The sequence below is a fragment of the Notamacropus eugenii genome, chromosome 1 (assembly GCF_028372415.1).
Source record: "Notamacropus eugenii isolate mMacEug1 chromosome 1, mMacEug1.pri_v2, whole genome shotgun sequence".
In the NCBI taxonomy this organism is placed as follows: domain Eukaryota; kingdom Metazoa; phylum Chordata; class Mammalia; order Diprotodontia; family Macropodidae; genus Notamacropus; species Notamacropus eugenii.
Window position 1 is genome coordinate 715,278,046 of NC_092872.1, and position 17,782 is coordinate 715,295,827.

Below are 17,782 nucleotides of genomic sequence, written 5' to 3' on the forward strand. Positions count from 1 at the left end.
CTGGGAGTGGTTTTGCAGGGCACATCTACTCCCATCTCCCTTCCTCTTTGAAGGGAATAAGTAAAAGGAGGTACCACCTTGGCAAGGCTCAGAGCGGCCAGGTAGGTCAGGTCTGAGAGGAGATCCTTACCAGCTTCTTCTCTGTTCCCTTCAGTTGGCCCAGATCCTGCCTACAGAGGAAAATTTTCTGCTGTGCTTCAGGCAACATGTGGGCTCCAGCGCCGAATTCATGGAGGTGAGCTGTGGAGTGTCCTGTGTGGCCCATGTCCACTCTTCTTCCTTCCGTAAAATAGAACTGTCCCTCCCAGAATCCAAGGCCAGGCAAGACTCTTCCTGAGGTTGCCATTCATTTGGAGAAACAGCCCAGAGTCATGTTCCAAGGGGAACAGGGCAAGCCAGGAAACCAAGCTCCTGGGTTTCCTCTAGGACTGGGGAGGCCCCAAAGATGGTCCACAGGTCAACATATTAATGACTTGTTGGGCTGATCCAACAGCTTTCTTCGAGGAGTTCAAAATACTTTGCAGGCTTCTTGTTCTCCTTCATTATAACTCCCCCCCACCTCTCCCCCCCTCCCCCCCCCAAGGAAAGGAAAACAAAGAGGGCAATGCATGTTTTTTACTAAAGATAGAAAAACCGAGGCCCAGGGAAAGGAAGTATCCTGGATTCTAGTCTTAATTCCACTTCAGATTCATTGTGTCTATAGAAATCACTTCCTCCTTCTACACCTCAGCTTTCCTTCTTAAAAATGGAGATTGTTAGATACCGGGTACAAAGTTTTCCATTCTTTATTTTTTAAAATGACATCAGAATTTACGGATCTTACAACGTCCTTTGTATCCCTATAGAGAAATATTCCATAACCAGCCATGACTCAAACAGACCAGTAATGATTTGCTAATGAATAATCTTCTTGTTCTAACACAGTCCTTCACTTGATCCATCTCAAAGCCAAATTCAAGCCACACCCACCACATACACTCTCTCTACTCTGGCAAATGAACAGCGTTTTTAAAATGGGATTTTCAAAACTGGCATTCATGTTGCTGTTTTAATATGTTTTAAATCAATATCCATTTAATAGTCCTGCCATCAAAATTCATTGCCAAAAATGATTAGAAACTGAACCCAAGAAACAAAACCCTTTCAGTGAAATTCCCGTGTGCAATACACATTCGTAGGGAACTAACAATTTCTCGGGGTGGGGGACACATTTTTAAATCCCAACATTCCTCGGCACCATATGTTGGCATTCATATTCAAATGGGAGCATTATCAAGTGGCCAAGCCAGCTCGGAGTGAATCCAACACATCCGTAGACTTCTTTGTCTAATATACCGCTAAAAACATTTTAAACTGGCTTTTCCTTCAAAAAAAAAAAATGGTTGGCACACAGATTAGGGTTCTATGCCCACCTGACTAGCAAAATGGAACATTTCAGGGTGGCCCACATCCAAATACACTATTTCTTGAGCCAATCTAACATCACTTTTTTTTTTCATACCTAGACCCTTCATTCCCTCATGAGCATGTTAGTCAACAAACCTTTATTAAATATTTCATAGGGGCCAGACAGTGTGCTAAGCTCTAGAGTACAAAAAAAGCCTAAAATGGTCCCTGCCTTCAAGAATGATTGATACCTTCTAACAGGAGAGACAAGATATATAGAGTAAACAAAAAGCTAAGTGAAATGAAATGCCCGTAAGTGGTGAAGTGGAGTCAGACAGACTCAATCTTCCTGAGTTCAAATCCAGCCTACTAGCTTGGCAAGTCACTTAACTCTGCTTGCCTCAGCTTCAAGCTAGAGTAGGAAATGGCAGGATCTTTGCCAAGAAAACCCCCAATGGGGTCACAAAGAGTCAGATGCAGCCAAAATCACCCAACAACAAATGAAGGGCAATCTGAGGGGGAGGGTATGCAGTGGAGAACAGTCCTCAGTTTCCCCTCCTATGTAGAACCATAATGAGATTAATTAGAGCAGAGCATGGAGATAGATTAAAAGGGAACTGAAAAGAGGCCAAGTATCTGTGATCATCTCCCCTCTCTCTGAGGCTGAAATGGGTTGGAATCCATCTCTGGCTTCAGCCCTCCTGAGCTCCACAATAGCTGAAAAGCAGCTGCCCAGGATAATAACCTCCTAAGATCCCCGCCCCTCCTGAGTCTTTCCCCTTTGCAGTTTCTACCAGCCAAAAAACATGAAATGGGCTGCTCAGCAGCACAAAAAGGTTTGGGCTCTCAGAGAACATGAATCCCACCTGCTCCCAGCACCAAGCTAGTCTTTCTAATTTTAGCCAAGCCTCAGGACTCCTTTGGAATTTCAAAAAACCCAAGTCCCTTTAATTCTTGGTCTGAATGAGAAAAGAATAATGATCCAACTGCAGAATGCAGAATGCTAACGGATGAGAGCAAGCCGAGGTAAAAAGCAAAAGACCTGGAAGGAAGGGAGACAAGAAAAAGTTTGGCCTTGGAATGATCTCATTTCCAAATCTGGTTCAGATATTTCACTCTCTGAATGGCCTAGGGTCTGAGCTGTACTCTGTCTTGTAGCTCCCTTCTTTCTGTCTCCTTATGTCGCTGCCTTGCCTCACAGGGAAAAAGCAGCCCAACTGGACTCTGAAAATGTGGGTTCCCCCTTTATATCTATTTATCCTCAGTCAAGGAATTATTCAATGGAATTGGGTGTGAGGGTTTTCTTGAAGAAAAGGAGGAGCTCTTTATTCTTCTGTTAAGAATAGGTTAATTAATTCTACTAATTATTCTCCAAAGACTTGGTCTGTAACACTGGACTGAAACCATTTGCTAGGTAGGTGGTGCAGTAGATAGCATGCTGGGCTGGAGTCAGGAAGATGCATCTGTAAAATGCAAAAAAGTTCAAATCCAGCTTCAGATACTTCCTAGCTGTGTGACCCTGGGCAAGTCACTTCACCCTCTTTGCCTCAGTTTCCTCATTTGTAAAATGAGCTAGACAAGGAAATGGCAAACCACTCCAGTATCTTTGCCAAGAAAACCCCAGCTGGAGTCTCCAACAACAAATTTTTGTCATCAATGGCCTTAAGAGGGGGAGAGAAGTGGTCTTGGATCCCAGTTCTCACCCCTTGCTAAATATATTACTATAGACAAGTCACTTGTCCTCATCTTTAAAATGGGGTCAATACCTACCTTACACAATTGTTGTTTTTAATTTTTTAACATTCATTTTTCAATTTTGAGTTCCAAATTCTCTCCCTCCCTCCAGCCTCTCCCCAACCCACTGAGAAGTTAAGCAATATGTACACATGTGAAATCATACAAAATATGTTCATATGAGCCATGTCGACAAAAAAAAAGGCAAGATTTTTTTTTTAATTTACAGAGTTGTTATGAAGGAAGTGCTTGGCTACCTTAAAGATTTGGGGAAAACAAGGGGTCTGAGGAGGAAACAGACCTTTTTCTCATCAAGGCTAAAGCCCTCACCTTGCATGCTTGGTCCTGTTCTCCTATCTTTGAGTCCCCTCCCATTGATCTTTCCCTCCTTCTGGTCTGCAATCTCTCCCTAGGGTTATAATGCTTTCCCGTGGCCTCCAAACACACTCAGGTCTCTCCAGTCCTTAAAAAAAAACTTGCTGCCCACCCTCTTTAAAGGCAAGGAGTGTCTCATTTTGTCCTCACTCCTCATGCCTACCTGTCCTACATCTTAATCCCCAGACATGGGTTGGGGCACCTAGAAATGTTTACTAAATTCAACAGAACTGGAGTTGGGACTCTGGCTTGGGAGGCTAAGGCCCAAAGGGTGTGGAGGGGAGGGCAAGGAGAGATAGCTAAGTCTCGAGTACTGATTAGGATCTCCAAGATCTCTCTGTTCCAAAACTGACATTCTATGATAAGATGCCCTTTCCAAACAAGCTGAGATGGGTACACTGATGGCCATAGGGGACTGTTTGCCAACCATCCAACAATTCCCTTGCAGGCTTGGCGGAAATATGACACCGACAGGAGTGGTTACATTGAAGCCAATGAGCTCAAGGTAAGGCTGCTATGGCAAATGGAGGGATGGCTGCTGCAAGCCTGTGAGCCCCAGGTCACATGTCCTCGTTCATCTTACCAAATTCCTAGGGTGCAGAAGTCAAGAAACAGGCCCCTGGGGAGAAGGCTGCTTGTGGGGCGAGGGCAGGCATAGGGAGGGACAAGACCAGAAAAGAATATAAACATGTTCAATCCCTCTACTGTACATCTTGTGAGAAGGGTAATTAGATTTCCACCTGGAAAGCCAAGACACCTCTCAGTTTTCTCAGCTCTGGTGGCAGAGCTGGGTGTGAGATGACGCATCCTCACTGCGTGAAGGAGCAGTGTGGTCACACCATTGGTGTGTGTTGGAGGGGTGATGTTCTACTGGGATGGGAGCTTTTCTGAGTTGTGGCTCCCAGTTCCCAGGTGCAGTGATTAGGTACCAGATTTGAGGTAACAACAAGAAGGGGAGAAGCTGTACCCCCTGAGACACTCAGAAACTGGAGGAAGCAAGATGGTGTGAAGGCAGCCTGACCAGACATGCCCTTCCCTTCAGACCAGGGTAGATTCTCAGTTATTGCTGACTGGCTCAAGGGCTAACGCATGTCATGCCTCCCACCCCGGGGACAGACAACCAGAGAAAAATGTTAGTGGGTTTCTGCCACCTCCTCCATCTGTTTCTGTGCTCTCTGACCCTTTTCCTTTCTTCTTCCCTGTCATATACCTGTGCCCTAGACCAGCCAATGCTATTCAGGAATATTATTTAATCCCACCAATGTCACTGTAGGCTTACTGGGTCACTGATTTCTTCTGTGTTTGCAGGGATTCCTGTCAGACCTGCTGAAGAAAGCAAACCGGCCCTATGATGAGCCCAAGCTCCAAGAGTACACACAGACCATAGTAAGTAGAAAGCTTCCCCAGGATAGGAGAACTGAAGTGGAACCCTGCCTTTGTCCCAAGCCAACGGAGCTCTGATCTCTGAATACCACTTATCCCACACCTAAGACAGACTCAGGCCAGCTGGCCCAGAACACTTATTTCAGCATGCCTGTGTCATGCTCAGGTCCCTCCTCCACTTCCTGCTCCCCACCCTCCATGCTCCATCCTTTCAAGAATGAGCTGAAATTCTGAGCCTGCCTTAACCCCTAAGCCAGCAGGAGACTTGGGGCTGACCATTTCCATGGCAACCTCTGCTGCTCCAGCAAGGGAGAGATGAGGGGAGAGAGCTAGGCAAGAGTCTGAAAATAAGCCAATTAGAGTTCAGTGAGAAATGGGAAACAGGTTTTCTAGTTTCTCTCCTCTCAGAAGAAGAGAGAGGATAAAGTTTCTGCAGCTTTCCTGGCCCTTTGGGTGCCATTTCTAAGTGAGGTTGATTCCTGCCCTCCACATAACCTCAGAGGGAAATAAGCAACCTCAGGGTGTCCTTGCACATCATCCCCTTGTTCTTGCTTTCCAACAAAGTCTGGAGGATAGTTGGCAGATAGGAGGTAGTTGAGAGATGGCCAAGGTTCAGAGAACTCAGTTAGATTAGTCTTTGCCACACTCAGCCTTACACGTGAAGGAGGAGTGTTGGCTTGCAGGACAATAACCCAGACCTCTTTCTGTATCCCAACAGCTGCGGATGTTTGACTTGAACGGAGATGGTAAATTGGGCCTCTCAGAGATGTCCCGGTAAGAGCCACCTCTCACATCCAAAATCATCATTACAAGTGTCCTCCTGGTCTTCAGTTCTGCTTGTGACTGATCCCATCACCTCTGGCCAACCAAAAAGAAAGGCATCTTCCAGCTGAATTCAGCAAACTTTCATTAAGTACCTACTATGTTCAAGGAAGTGTGCTAGATGCTAATAATTGAAAAATGAAAAATAACAGTCTCTATCCTCAAGGAGTTCTCAGCCCTGAGGGACAGGGAAGAGGCAGGTATACAAATTACTGTACGACAAATTAGAAAATTATAATGCACATAAGAATAATCAAGAATGGCCTGAGAGGTTCATGGAGGGAAAGGTATTTTCTAGCTAGGAGGATCAGAAAAGGTTCATGAATAAGGTGACTCCTGAAGTAGACCTTGAGCAGGGAAAGGATGGAAAGAGGAATAAAGGAGGAAGGGGAGACCGTGGCAAGGCCTGTGCCAAAAGTACTGTGCTCCAAGACATAAAGATGGGAGAGTGCTGGAGGAGATTAGGGAACAATTGGGGTTGTTGTCCTTTGTTCTGGAAGAGGATCAAAATGGCACCATTATGCTGGGATCAAGGTACAGTGTGTCCATTGTCCAAATGATAACATCCTCAGGTCCAGAATTTCCAGCGTCAGTTATTTGTTTACAAGAATTTTTAAAGGAGAACTTGATCCATTTTTATCAGTGCCTCATAATCAAAGTTTGCACATAATAGATGGACAATTCAAAGCAGCAGGCCCTATGGAAGCTGAAATCCATCACTAAGAGGAGCTAGTGAAAAATGAATAAGCTGACTATACCCTGGAAGCTTTTTTATACCATCTTGAAATTTCCACATAAACTGGCTTCTGCTGGTTCATCTCAGCTGTCTTTCAAGAATAAAAGTTGGGGCTTTCAAGGGCAAAAAAAGGGTACAGTGTGTCCAACTGTGGCTGATGAGACCGTATGTGGTCCAGTGCTACTGGAACACAATGAACATGAACAGAAATGTCACAAAATAAGGCTAGAAGGCTAAATTAAAGCCAGAGGGACCCAAATACAGTATTTTATCCCACTGGCCATGAGAGACCACTGAAGGTTTCTTAGCTGAAGAGTGTTGTGATTAGACCTGGGCACAGAAAGACTACTTTGGCAGCAGGATGAAGGAAAGAGGGGAGGTTAGTTAGGGGGCTGTATTGATGATTCAGGAGAGAGCTGAGATAGGCTTGAAATAAGAGTGGCAAGTGTGGATGGAAAGAAGGATACCTTCAGAGGCAGAATCACAGCACTGGACAACTGATTGGATGTCTGGGGTGAAGGAAAGGGAAGAATTAAGGATGATGCTAACATTCTGAGCCTTCGTGACTATGAAGGCAGAAGTAGCATCACTAGAAAGGGGGAAAATAAGAGGAAGGACAAGTTTAATAAGAAAGTTGATGAGTTCTTCTTTGGATGTGGTCAATTTGAAATGTTTCCAAAGAGAATGGAACTAGAAATGCAGAACTGCAACTGAGGAAAAGAATTTTGCTTGGGATAGAAATTTGGCTTAATCTGAAACGATAAAGGAAGCCATAGGAGTGGAAGAGATCTCCCAGAAATGAGAAAATTAAATAGTACTACATGATATCCACAGGCTCATTTCACTTGTTTTCTCCTGTATTTCAACTTTTCAATCTTCTCAGTAGATACTAACCCTCTCCCAGAATCCTTTGCCCTGCCTCAATTTCTCCTGTCTACTGTCTAATCTACACTCTAACATTTTCCTTCCAGACTGTTGCCTGTACAGGAAAATTTTCTCCTTAAATTTCAGGTAAAACCATTCTTTTTTCTTTCCCTTTTCTGTGTCTTCTTTACTCTTCTTAAAGAACCTGGCTTTCATAAGCCCCTACACACACACACACACACACACACACACACACACACACACACACACTTTTAAAATTGATTTTTATTTATACTCGATCTTTACAGGGTATGAAGCTGACTTCAGAAGAATTCAATGCTATCTTCACATTTTATGACAAGGTAAAAAAAAAAAAAGGCCAGCATACATAAAGGAAGGCAAGGTTGTATTTCTAGGTGGAAAGGCTAAAAAAAGGGAATCTGTAACCCCACGGCAGAAGAAAAATGATCACTTGGTCACTTCTAGCCTCCCACTGGCTCATCAATGCCATTTATCAATTTTCTTTAGACAAGGACATGGTGGTTAGCAGCCCTTAGCACCTGTCTCATGAAACAGAATACGTGTCCCTGGCAACTGTAGCCTTCTCTTACAACCTTGTCTCGGAAATGGCCTCCGGGAAGCTGTCAGACCTTTTTTCACTCTACGGAGGTCTATTCAGCCCTAGTGAATAGTAACAAAAGAATGCAGTCATCCATGCATCAGCAATTAGAACAACTATTCTGAGGGAACTAGCTGGCTGATTTGAATAACTGAATGATTGGTTTCTTTCCCCATTAAAATAGTTATTTGACTGAACAGACTAGATTGGCCAGTTGGTTTAACATTGTACCTGTTGAGCCTTAACGTTCCTCAGCTTGTGCTGAGTGATGGGGAGGGAGAGGAAGCTGCTGGAGAAAGGTGAGGGCATTACTAAAAATCCCCTGATGAGGGCCTATGCTCAATTCACAGGATGGGAGTGGCTACATAGATGAGAATGAGCTGGACGCCCTTTTGAAGGACTTATATGAGAAAAACAAGAAGGTGAGGAGGTCTTTGGGGGAGCCCTTCTGAGGTGGCTGTGACTGGGAATCACAATTCTGCCTCAACCCATCCCCTGGAAATCTGAGGATTGACACCAGCCCAATTGCCTAATCTAAGCAAGCTTCCTATATGAAGGAGGATGCGGGAAGGAAGGAGCCTAGGTATGAGCCAACCTTGGCGTGAACCAGAGGGCTGCCTCTTGGGATGAATAAAGGAGAAGGTCTTTGAGAAGGATGGGGAAAGCCATAGGTTTGATTCAGGTCTGGATGAGGGAAAAGTTAAAATGTCAACAAATTCTTTTTTCTTGAAAAGGAGAATAAAAATCCAAGAGTGAATGCAAGATTTTGAACTGGGGTGAGAATGGAGAAAGTGCCCACAAAGTACAGAAACTACTATAACTTGTATGTATGAAACATAGCTGGAGGGCTGAGACTCAAGTGTGTGAAACTTAATGTAGGCTTCAGTTCTGAGCCTGAGTGGAGAATAAGGACACACATCCCAGAGCTCTTGGCCTGTTAAAAGTGGGGGCTTCCATCCAGAACCACTTCCCCAAGGAACATTTGGTTTTTGGTCCAGAGTTAGGGAGCACAGGATGTGAGTGCCATCAGCTCACCTGGGGAACCTTCCACCTGAACCATTCTGCAGGTTTGGTCTTTGGTCACTTAACAGGAGAAGATGATGCAAACTGAGAGCTTTCTATAACTGGAACCTGGTTTCAGGAAAGAAGTGATTGTGGTGGACCTTGGTCCTTCAAAGACATGATGGATCATTTTCATAGGAGCTCTCAGGATTTTGTTAGTCAATAAACATTTATTAAGTGCTTGCTGTGTGCCAGGCATTATGCTAAGAGCTGGCCAGACAAAGAGAGGCCAAAGACAGTCTCTATTAATCTGTCAGTTCTGGGGGAAACACAGAGAAGCAACTCTCAGCTTCCAGATTCACTACAATGCTGGGTCCTCACACTCCCACACTGCACTGTGGTGGGACCTTGTCAAGCTTGGGGGTTGAAAGCATGGGGCACCTGCTTTCCCTCCACTTTTTTTGCCTCTTAATTGGCAGAGGATAAACCAAAAATAGAAATGTAGTAATTAAGTGGTGACTCTTCCAGCACTGGGAAATGCTGGCTTTGACTTCCCAACTCTAGGTTTTTCACAAAGATAGTTACAGAAGCATTCAGATGTTTGCAAACCATCCTTTGCTTAGAGCTAGAAAAAAGCAGGGAAGCAGCAGGAAGAAGGCAAGCCCCAAATGAACTGAGCAGTTCACCTGTGAATGGCAGAAAAGGGGACCCCAGAAGTCCCTACCAGGAACAAGGAGGCAGGCAGCAGACCTCAGAGAGGGCAGCTAGGTGGTACTGCAGTGGATAGAGCACCAGACTGGGAGTCAGGAGGACCTGAATTCAAATGAGATCTTAGACATTTACTAGCTGTGTAACCTTGGGCAAGTCACTTCCCCCTGTTTGCCTCAGTTTCCTCATCTGTAAAATGAGCTGGAAAAGGAAATGGCAAACCACTCTGGTGTCTCTGCCAAGAAAACCCCAAGTGGGGTCACAGAGAGTCAGACACGACTCAACAGATCAACAACAAGCTCAGGGAGCTAAGGAAATGTACAGCTCTGAACTGAACTGGTCCTTCAGTCAGTCACCTTCGTGGCTCAGTTTTCTCATGAGTAAAATGGGTGTAATGACATGAACATACTGGATAAGTGGGGCAGCTACTAAAAATCCAGCTTCCAAAGGCCATCCCCTAACTTTAGTTACCACAGTGACCAAGCACATAGAGCTAGTAATGTTTGAAATACTTTTAAAAAGTGAAATGAGCAATATTTGAATACTGCCGACATGTTTCTGTCCCAGTGGCTGTTCTGGACTTCTGACTCATGCCCTAATTTGGCTTTATGGAACAATACTGCAAAGGCATAAATTGTACCAGGTGGCACATGAAAAGCTGACTTCCATGTAACATGAAGACATGGGTGGCTATTTAGATAGGTATGAGATAAAACTGTAACAAACTTAAATATCTGATCATTCCAAGAGAAGGTACTGGGCAGTAAGGGGACTGGTGATGTGACATGTGGCTTTAGGAGAGGGCAGTCTTCCAGAGTGTCTGGTTGTGCTAACACGGCTTCCTTCAGCAGAGTGCTTTAGAAGGGGATGCTGGGGCATGTCTTAGGTGGTACTGACCCTATCAGATAGTCCAAGACATTCCTACACAGCATTCTGGTCAACTTCCAAGATGTGGATTGTTTGCCTGTGGGAGGAGGTTGGGTGAGGGGAGTTTACCTGCAATATCAAGATTTTGGGCTAGGATTAGAATGAGGATCAGAGTCCAAGTAGGGTTCAGATAAGCCTTTTGTATTCTTCTGGAGTGGTTCCAACTGCAGAAAGGGTTCAATTGTGTGTATGACAGGGAGCCAGGTCCTAGTCTTACATTTCTAAGTGGCCACCTGTACTGACCTCTCTCCCTTCCTTTCCCTCTCATCTGGTCTCCCAGGAGATGAACATCCAGAATCTCACAAGCTACAGAAAGAGCGTGATGTCTTTGGCTGAAGCTGGGAAGCTCTACCGCAAGGACCTGGAGATTGTACTCTGTAGTGAGCCCCCCATGTAAAAGGGGATGGCCACCTGCTCCCCTTTTCTCCTCCCACTTCTCCTCCCCCTTCTTCTGCCCTGCCGCTTCCACCAAGACCTAGATATTATGAGGGCCCCAACATCCCCTGCCTCCCAGCACAACACACCCAGAGGGCAGGAGAGGAAATAGCAGCAGCTGCTGATGGATGTCCACTGAGCCTTCTGTCCCACATCACTTCCACCCCACCGCAGGCTAGCCTTGCTGCTCTGCTTGTGACTCGGGTTAGGGGACAGGGTCCCTAGTTCTCTTTGCTGTGATGCATGAGCTCATCGTTGTATGATTTAGGCTACTGCGTCCAATAGGGTGATAGTCTATCTTGCTATCCAGTGTCCCTCCTCTGTCCTGGTTCCCCAAGTCTCACCTGACCTCTCTAGCTGGTGGTGTGTAGTTCATTCCTTCTTCCAGTTTCTGACTGTGGTGAGAACGTGATCTGCCTTGCCTTTTCCATTTTGGTTTCTCCCTTTTTTCAGTTTCAGTTTCTTGTCTTATTATTCACCAAAGAAGAGTTTACAAACAATAAAATGGAAAAGTTCTGCTACTCAAGCTCACCCACTGACTTACAACCTGTGCTCTTTCTTTCTCATTAGCAACCCTAACCCCGAATGCAGTTAAGGAGGTGGTTTCTGCCTCTTTGGCACAAAGAAAGTGGGAAATAGCCATGGGAATGCCTTCTCATTGGCACACTGCCTACATAGGAAGAGTGACTTGTTCATGAAGATACAGTCCTGCATACTGGGAGCTCAGGAAAGAGACTAGGGCTGGATATATTCACTTGGGAATCATCTGCATAGACACAATAAGGAAACTACAGAGTGAGAGACAGAGACAGAGAGAGAGAGAGACAGAGGGAGGGAGGGAGGGAGGGAGGGAGAGAGAGAGAGAGAGAGAGAGAGAGAGAGGGTGGAGATGGAAGAGGGCACAGGACTTATAGCTTTGGGCTATTCCAAAAGTCAGGGGAGCAGCAAAGAAGATGGCAAGAAGAAAACCAAGAGAAAACAGAGAGGCTCATGACATCCCAGAGAGAGTGGTGGGCAGTATGCAAGACTGCAGAGGTATCAAGGAACAGGGCTGAGAAAATGCCATCAGATCTCGCAATTCAGAGATCACTGGTGACTTTGGAGAGGGCTGTTTCAGTTGAGTAAGGAGTTAAGGGTAAGGAAGAGGTTAAGAACCTGGGAGACCAGAGCCAAGGTGATTCACTTAATGGAAATAGGAACGTTTGGGGAAAGTGTAGTTTGGAAAGAAAGATAATGAAATCCCAACTCATCTTGCCTGTACATGCTGTGCTGCTCACTCCCTTCAAACAATGAAAAGTGAGAAGGCAGTAGAGTAGGGAGGGGAGGGGAGGAGAAAGGACAGGAGGATTAGTCACTGGGCACCGATCTGGAGCAAAGAACATTCTGTTGAAGGGCACCTATACCCACCAAGAAAGAGAAAACAGAGCGTAGACTTCTGGAATGAGAGGGGGCAGGGAGATTTTGCCTGCACAGCAAGGTGGAGGCCTGGATCATTAGGCTTTACTTGTCCTGAGGGACCTTCATCTTGTGCAACCAAGGTGGACCAACAATAGGTGAGACACAGCAGGGGAGCATTAAAGGAGCTGATGCAGTCGCACTGGAGACGCTCAAAATTGGCTACTGGAGGGTGGAGAAGGGCCCCTACTATAGAAACCTTGCCCCAGTTATTCCTCCACATGTGGGAAGCAAAGTGGGCACTGACGTTGACCCTACCTGAGCAGAGAACCATCCAAGAATTCTGCACCCATTGATGGGGTACCTCCTGTGCAACTGTACCACACACTCTGCTTTCTATTGAAGGGTAGCAGGGAGGAAATAAGAATTTATCAAGTGCTTGCTATGTGCCAGATACTGGACCAAGCATTTAAAAATTATCTCATTTGATTTTCACAACAACCCTGGGAGGCAGGGGCTTTACTATACTTATTATCTGTTATTAAGGGAGAAGGGGGAGGGGTTCAAAGTGACTGATATCAAAAAAGTCTGTCAATGAACATTAGTTAAAAAGAAAATAATTCTTCGATTAGCATTCAAAATCCTTAAGAGTAGGAATCACCATGGTTTGTGGTGGTGGTAGTAGTCTTGTATCCATAGTGCTTAGCACAATGTCTGGCATATAGGAAACAGGCAAAAAATGCTTTATCTATCATCCCTACCTCATTCTCCCCAACCACACATACTCAACCACCTGCCAAGTCTTGCTATTTTTACCTCCACAACATCTGTCCCTTTCTCTCTACTTCCATGGCCACTAGCTTCATCCAGATCTTTCTCATCAGGACAATTACAAGGCGGTAGCCTCTGAATGCCTCTCCCTGCCTTAAATCTTGCCCTGTTCAATTCACTCTCCACATAGCTACTAAAATGATCTTCCTAAATTGTAGGTCTGATCATGAACTTACCAACTCATCTCCAAAGATTTCCTTTAGGATCAAATATAAACTCCTCTGTTCAGCTCTTAAAGGCCTTAACAACTTAGCTCCCATCTACTTTTCCTCCTTGTACTCTGTGATGGAGTACATCACTCCCCTCCCTGTACTTTATGGTCCAACAGCACTGGCCTTGTTGCTGTGGAACTCTATCTCCCATCTCCAGGTCTTTGCTTAGACTCTGCCCCATATCTGAAATGTGTTCTCTCCTTTTTGACTCTCAGAATCCCTTATTTCCTTAAAAATGCCAATCAAGGCTACCTTCCATATGAACAAAGTCTTTTCTGCTCCTTAGAATTTACCTAATACATATTGTCTCCTCAAACAGAATATAAGCTGCCTGAGGGCAGGGGCTATTTGTTTTTTGTCCTTCTATCTCCAGGGCTGAACACAGCATTTGGCACACTTGGGGTGCTTAATATATTGGTTGGTTGCTGCCCTTCATGCTCAAAGAGGACCAAAATGGCATCACTATGTTGGGGTCAAGATACAGTGTGTCTTGACTGTGGCTCATTCCTGGTTCTGCTACTCACTAGCTGAATATTCCTGGGCAAGTCCCTTAACTTCCCTGAGACTCAATTTCCTCATCTGTAAAATAGGAATAAAAATATTTGTACTACATCCCTCACAGTACTGTTGTAAGGATTAAATGAAAAAGGTCTATAAAAGTGCTTTGTAATCATAAATGGCTACACACAAATGTAAAGAGCACGCTCTACATATACTTCAGTTAGGATCTTTCCCAGACTAGCCCAACCTTGGAAGCATCTTGCCTCCAAAAATGAGGGAGAATAATTTGCTTATTCTCACAGGAAAGGGTCAGTGATCAACTTATATTCCTAGATCACCAGTAGGTCTAAAATGTCACTGTGAGCCCTAGACCCAGAAAGATAATCCTTCACCACAACAGGGAAAAACGCATATTTTTTTCCCAAAAATGCTGTGACCTTCACCATTTCTGTCAGACTGTCTCAGCTCTCCAAAGTTCTGAACCCAATTGATCCAAGTCCCTCTAGTCCTTCATCTTGCAACACTCCAATGAGCTAATGTGTGAAAGTACTGTACAAACAGAAGCATTAGGATTATTAATATTGCCACAAGATGAAATACACTGAATCAGGAGTGAGGGCTTCCTCCGTGCAAAGCACTCTCCTAGGCACTAAACAGGCTCCATCAATGTTTAATGTAGGACTCTTGCCTTCAAGGAGTTTACAATCTTGGGGATATAAGGCATAAGGAGATAAGGCGTAAGATAAAAGCCTATAAAAAGTTAAATAACTTCAGAATCAAGAGATGTCACAAATCCACTGAATATTATGTGACTGGCAGTACCAAAGAGCCCCCCTTGGGGAAGTCTGGCCAAAGTCCTCTCCGTGACTGATTCCCTGTCACTGGCTGCCTGTCAAACATGGAGGCCAAGAGAAGTGATTTCCCTTCTGTCTCCAGCTAGCAAGGTCAGCCTTGGCTCTCCTCAGTCCTTTCTGTCACAACTGTCCTTTCTGAAATGTTCACCACTGCATGTCGCATGCCAAAGTGTTCTGGTGTCAGCCATTGGCCAGGCTGGGGTGGAGAGAGCAGGTGGCCATGTTTCTGGATTCCTGTAGGGGCACAGCTTGGCCCGGCTCCATCTCATTAGTGCTTCCCAGAACTTGGTTTGCTGAGATCCCTCGGCTGTCATCCTGTCATATCAGAAGAGCCTGGGGAACTGGGACTCTAGCAAAAACATGATTTTTTCTCTTAATGATCTCTTTTAGCCCTTTCTGAGAGCAGGTATCTTTGTTCATCTGGCTGAAGGGAAAGACGACTACATTCCTGCAGACAACGGGCAGGAACATTGTGAGCAGTTTCTTCAGATTCTTTCAAATGTAAGGAGGCAGGAGAAAAACTATTTGAAATGAAGCTGACAAGGAACATGGGGTGAATCTGGGTTTTGCCCTTTTCTTCCTCTCCCCAAATGCCAGTTCAGCATACGTTCAGGCTCACCAAATCATTAAGAGTGGGTGAGCAGATGCACTGTTTGCAACTCCAAACAAGAGGCTTAGGAATATCTTACCATAAGATTCATCAACTTGGGAACTTTTCTGTACTTTTCAAGTTAGGGAATTGGAGCTTGCTATAGAATCAAGAGATTACTGGTTAATATTAATATGAATTATTGTGACTAATATGAACACTAATCAATATCAGCCATATTTTCAGAGTCAAAGAACCACAGAATGTCAGAGATCATCTACTCTACGGTCCTAGCTCAGGGGTGGGGAACCTGCAAGCTGAAGGCCACATGTGACCTTCTAAATCCTTAAGTGCAGTCTTCTGACTGGATCCAAATTTTACAGAACAAATCCTAAAGGATTTAGAAGGCCACATGTGGCCTTAAGGCCAAAGGTTTCCCAACCCTACCTTACTTTATAGATGAGGAAGATGAGAGTCCCATGGAGAAAAAGTGATTTTTCCCAAGGTCACCTTGCAAGACAAAAGCCTAGCCAAGATTAGAACCCAATCTCCTCTCTTTCAGGCCAGTGTTCTTTCCACTCAGAGATGAGAGTTCAGTCATTAAAGGATTTCAGTATAGTTCCTGGCATAGCAGCATAGCAGTTTGTTGAAAAGAATTCATCAAATTTAGCTGAAGTGAAGGAGCAATAGGCTTTGAGCCATGTTTCTCAACTATTTTCTGTATTTACTCTCCTTTCAAGAGGGGAAAACACCCAAGAAGCTTGCCATTTATCTATGTGTGTGATTAGGGTTTACAAAGGTGACATAATGTTCCTAGAGTCAAGACTGTGTAGGTTGTACTAGCACATGCTTAATGGATCTTTGTTGAACCAAACTGTATCTAACAGCTTCAAGCCAGTGTTCTTCCATTCCTTGCCCCCAGAAAAAAATCCCCTAGTTCAGAATCCCTCAAAGAATTTCTTATTTCTCTCCAGGAGTCAGCCCTAGTCTGAACAGCATTTGAGTATTACTGCGGTATATCAAGATGACAATGGAGACCATAAATTCAGTCAAGAGACAAGTCTAGGATCTATGGAAGAGGAGGTTGGGACAAAATGGAACAGGGAAAGAAAAGAAAGAGAATGAGAGGTGAAAATAAGAAGGAAAACCCTTAAATGAGAAAAATATTCTCAACCCCTATCTCTGATAATAGTATGATATCCAAGATATAAGGAAGGAATTTAAATGTATAACAAGAGCCATTTCTCAACAGGGGAAGTAGTCAAAGGGCAGGAGCAGACAAGCAATTTTCCAAAGAGATACAAACTATCAAAAACCAAATGAAAGAATGTTTCAAAAACTAGCCATAAGGACAAATGCAAACTAAAGCAACTCTGAGGGTGTACTGCTTATAGACAGACTGCCAAAAATGACAAAAGATGAAAGTGTTAAATGTTAGAGAGACTATTAAAATGGAGGCACACTAATACACTTTTGGTGAACCTACGAATTGGATCAACCATTCAGGAAAGTTAGTTGACACTTTTCTTAAAAAATCAATCCACTGTACAAACTCTTTGCCCCCAAAGAGGTCAAAAAAGTAAAGTCCCATGTTTAGGAAAATATTTCTATCAGTCCTTTTTGTATTAACAAAGAATTGGAAGGTTAATTGTGAAATGACTGAAAAAACTGTGGCAAATGAATATATATATACCTGTGCTACAGAAATGACAAATAAGGAGAATTCAGAGAAATTTGGGAAGATTTGAATGAACGGATACAGAGCAAAACAAGCAGAACCAAGAGAGCAAGACCTCAGGATGTGGATCGATGCGGTGATTTCGGGGGACTGACCATTAAAGGGCCAGTTTACCTCTTGGTAAAGAGGTAGAATACAGCAAGTGTGGAATGAGGCGCATTTTCGGACATGGTCCACGGCTGATTTTCTTGCTTGACCATAGGAATTATTTGTTACTAAGGAAGGGACGGAGGCAGAGGAAACATTTCAAAGTGACTCGTGTCAAAAAAAACAATAAACCTTAGTTTAAAAAAAAACATGAGTGGTGACCAGCAGCCAAGGGATAGAAGGGGACCGCACTGCGGGAATACGGAGGGAAGAATAAGGACGGGACAGAACAAGGCTGAGAAAAGGCTGAGGGACTGGGGCGCTCCTGAGGACGGGCAGAGAAGCAGCAGCGCCTCCCGCCTCTGCGGTTCCATCAGATCCTTCAGGTGAGAGCCACCTCCGCCGGGGCCACACGGAGGGGCGGACAGGTGAGCCTGGGGATGGAGAGCCGAAGGATCGAGGCCGCTTCCCGCCTCCCAGACCCGGCCACCCGCGGTGTTCACCTCAGGCCCCAGGGGGCGCCAGGGCGCCGGGGCCAGCTCCGAGGGGGCCCCTCTCCTCCGCCGCGGGAGAGCCGGGCCGCG

At 44.8% G+C, this 17,782-nt stretch overlaps 1 protein-coding gene and 1 long non-coding RNA gene across 2 annotated transcripts in view; one reads left to right on the forward strand and one right to left on the reverse strand.

The window, feature by feature from the left end:
* The window catches only part of CALB2 (calbindin 2), a 29,346-nt gene extending 17,824 nt beyond the window's left edge, over window positions 1-11,522 (forward strand). Inside the window, exons 4-11 of the mRNA XM_072636618.1 lie at window positions 155-235; window positions 3,944-4,000; window positions 4,804-4,881; window positions 5,597-5,652; window positions 7,408-7,447; window positions 7,609-7,662; window positions 8,270-8,341; window positions 10,837-11,522. Of these exons, the coding sequence (XP_072492719.1) occupies window positions 155-235; window positions 3,944-4,000; window positions 4,804-4,881; window positions 5,597-5,652; window positions 7,408-7,447; window positions 7,609-7,662; window positions 8,270-8,341; window positions 10,837-10,953 (555 nt within the window). The 3' untranslated portion in view covers window positions 10,954-11,522. The remainder of the gene's footprint in view (window positions 1-154; window positions 236-3,943; window positions 4,001-4,803; window positions 4,882-5,596; window positions 5,653-7,407; window positions 7,448-7,608; window positions 7,663-8,269; window positions 8,342-10,836) is intronic.
* Window positions 1-17,782, reverse strand: part of LOC140521521 (uncharacterized) — a 32,431-nt gene that overhangs the window by 12,313 nt on the left and 2,336 nt on the right. The gene's annotated exons all lie outside the window — the stretch shown is intronic.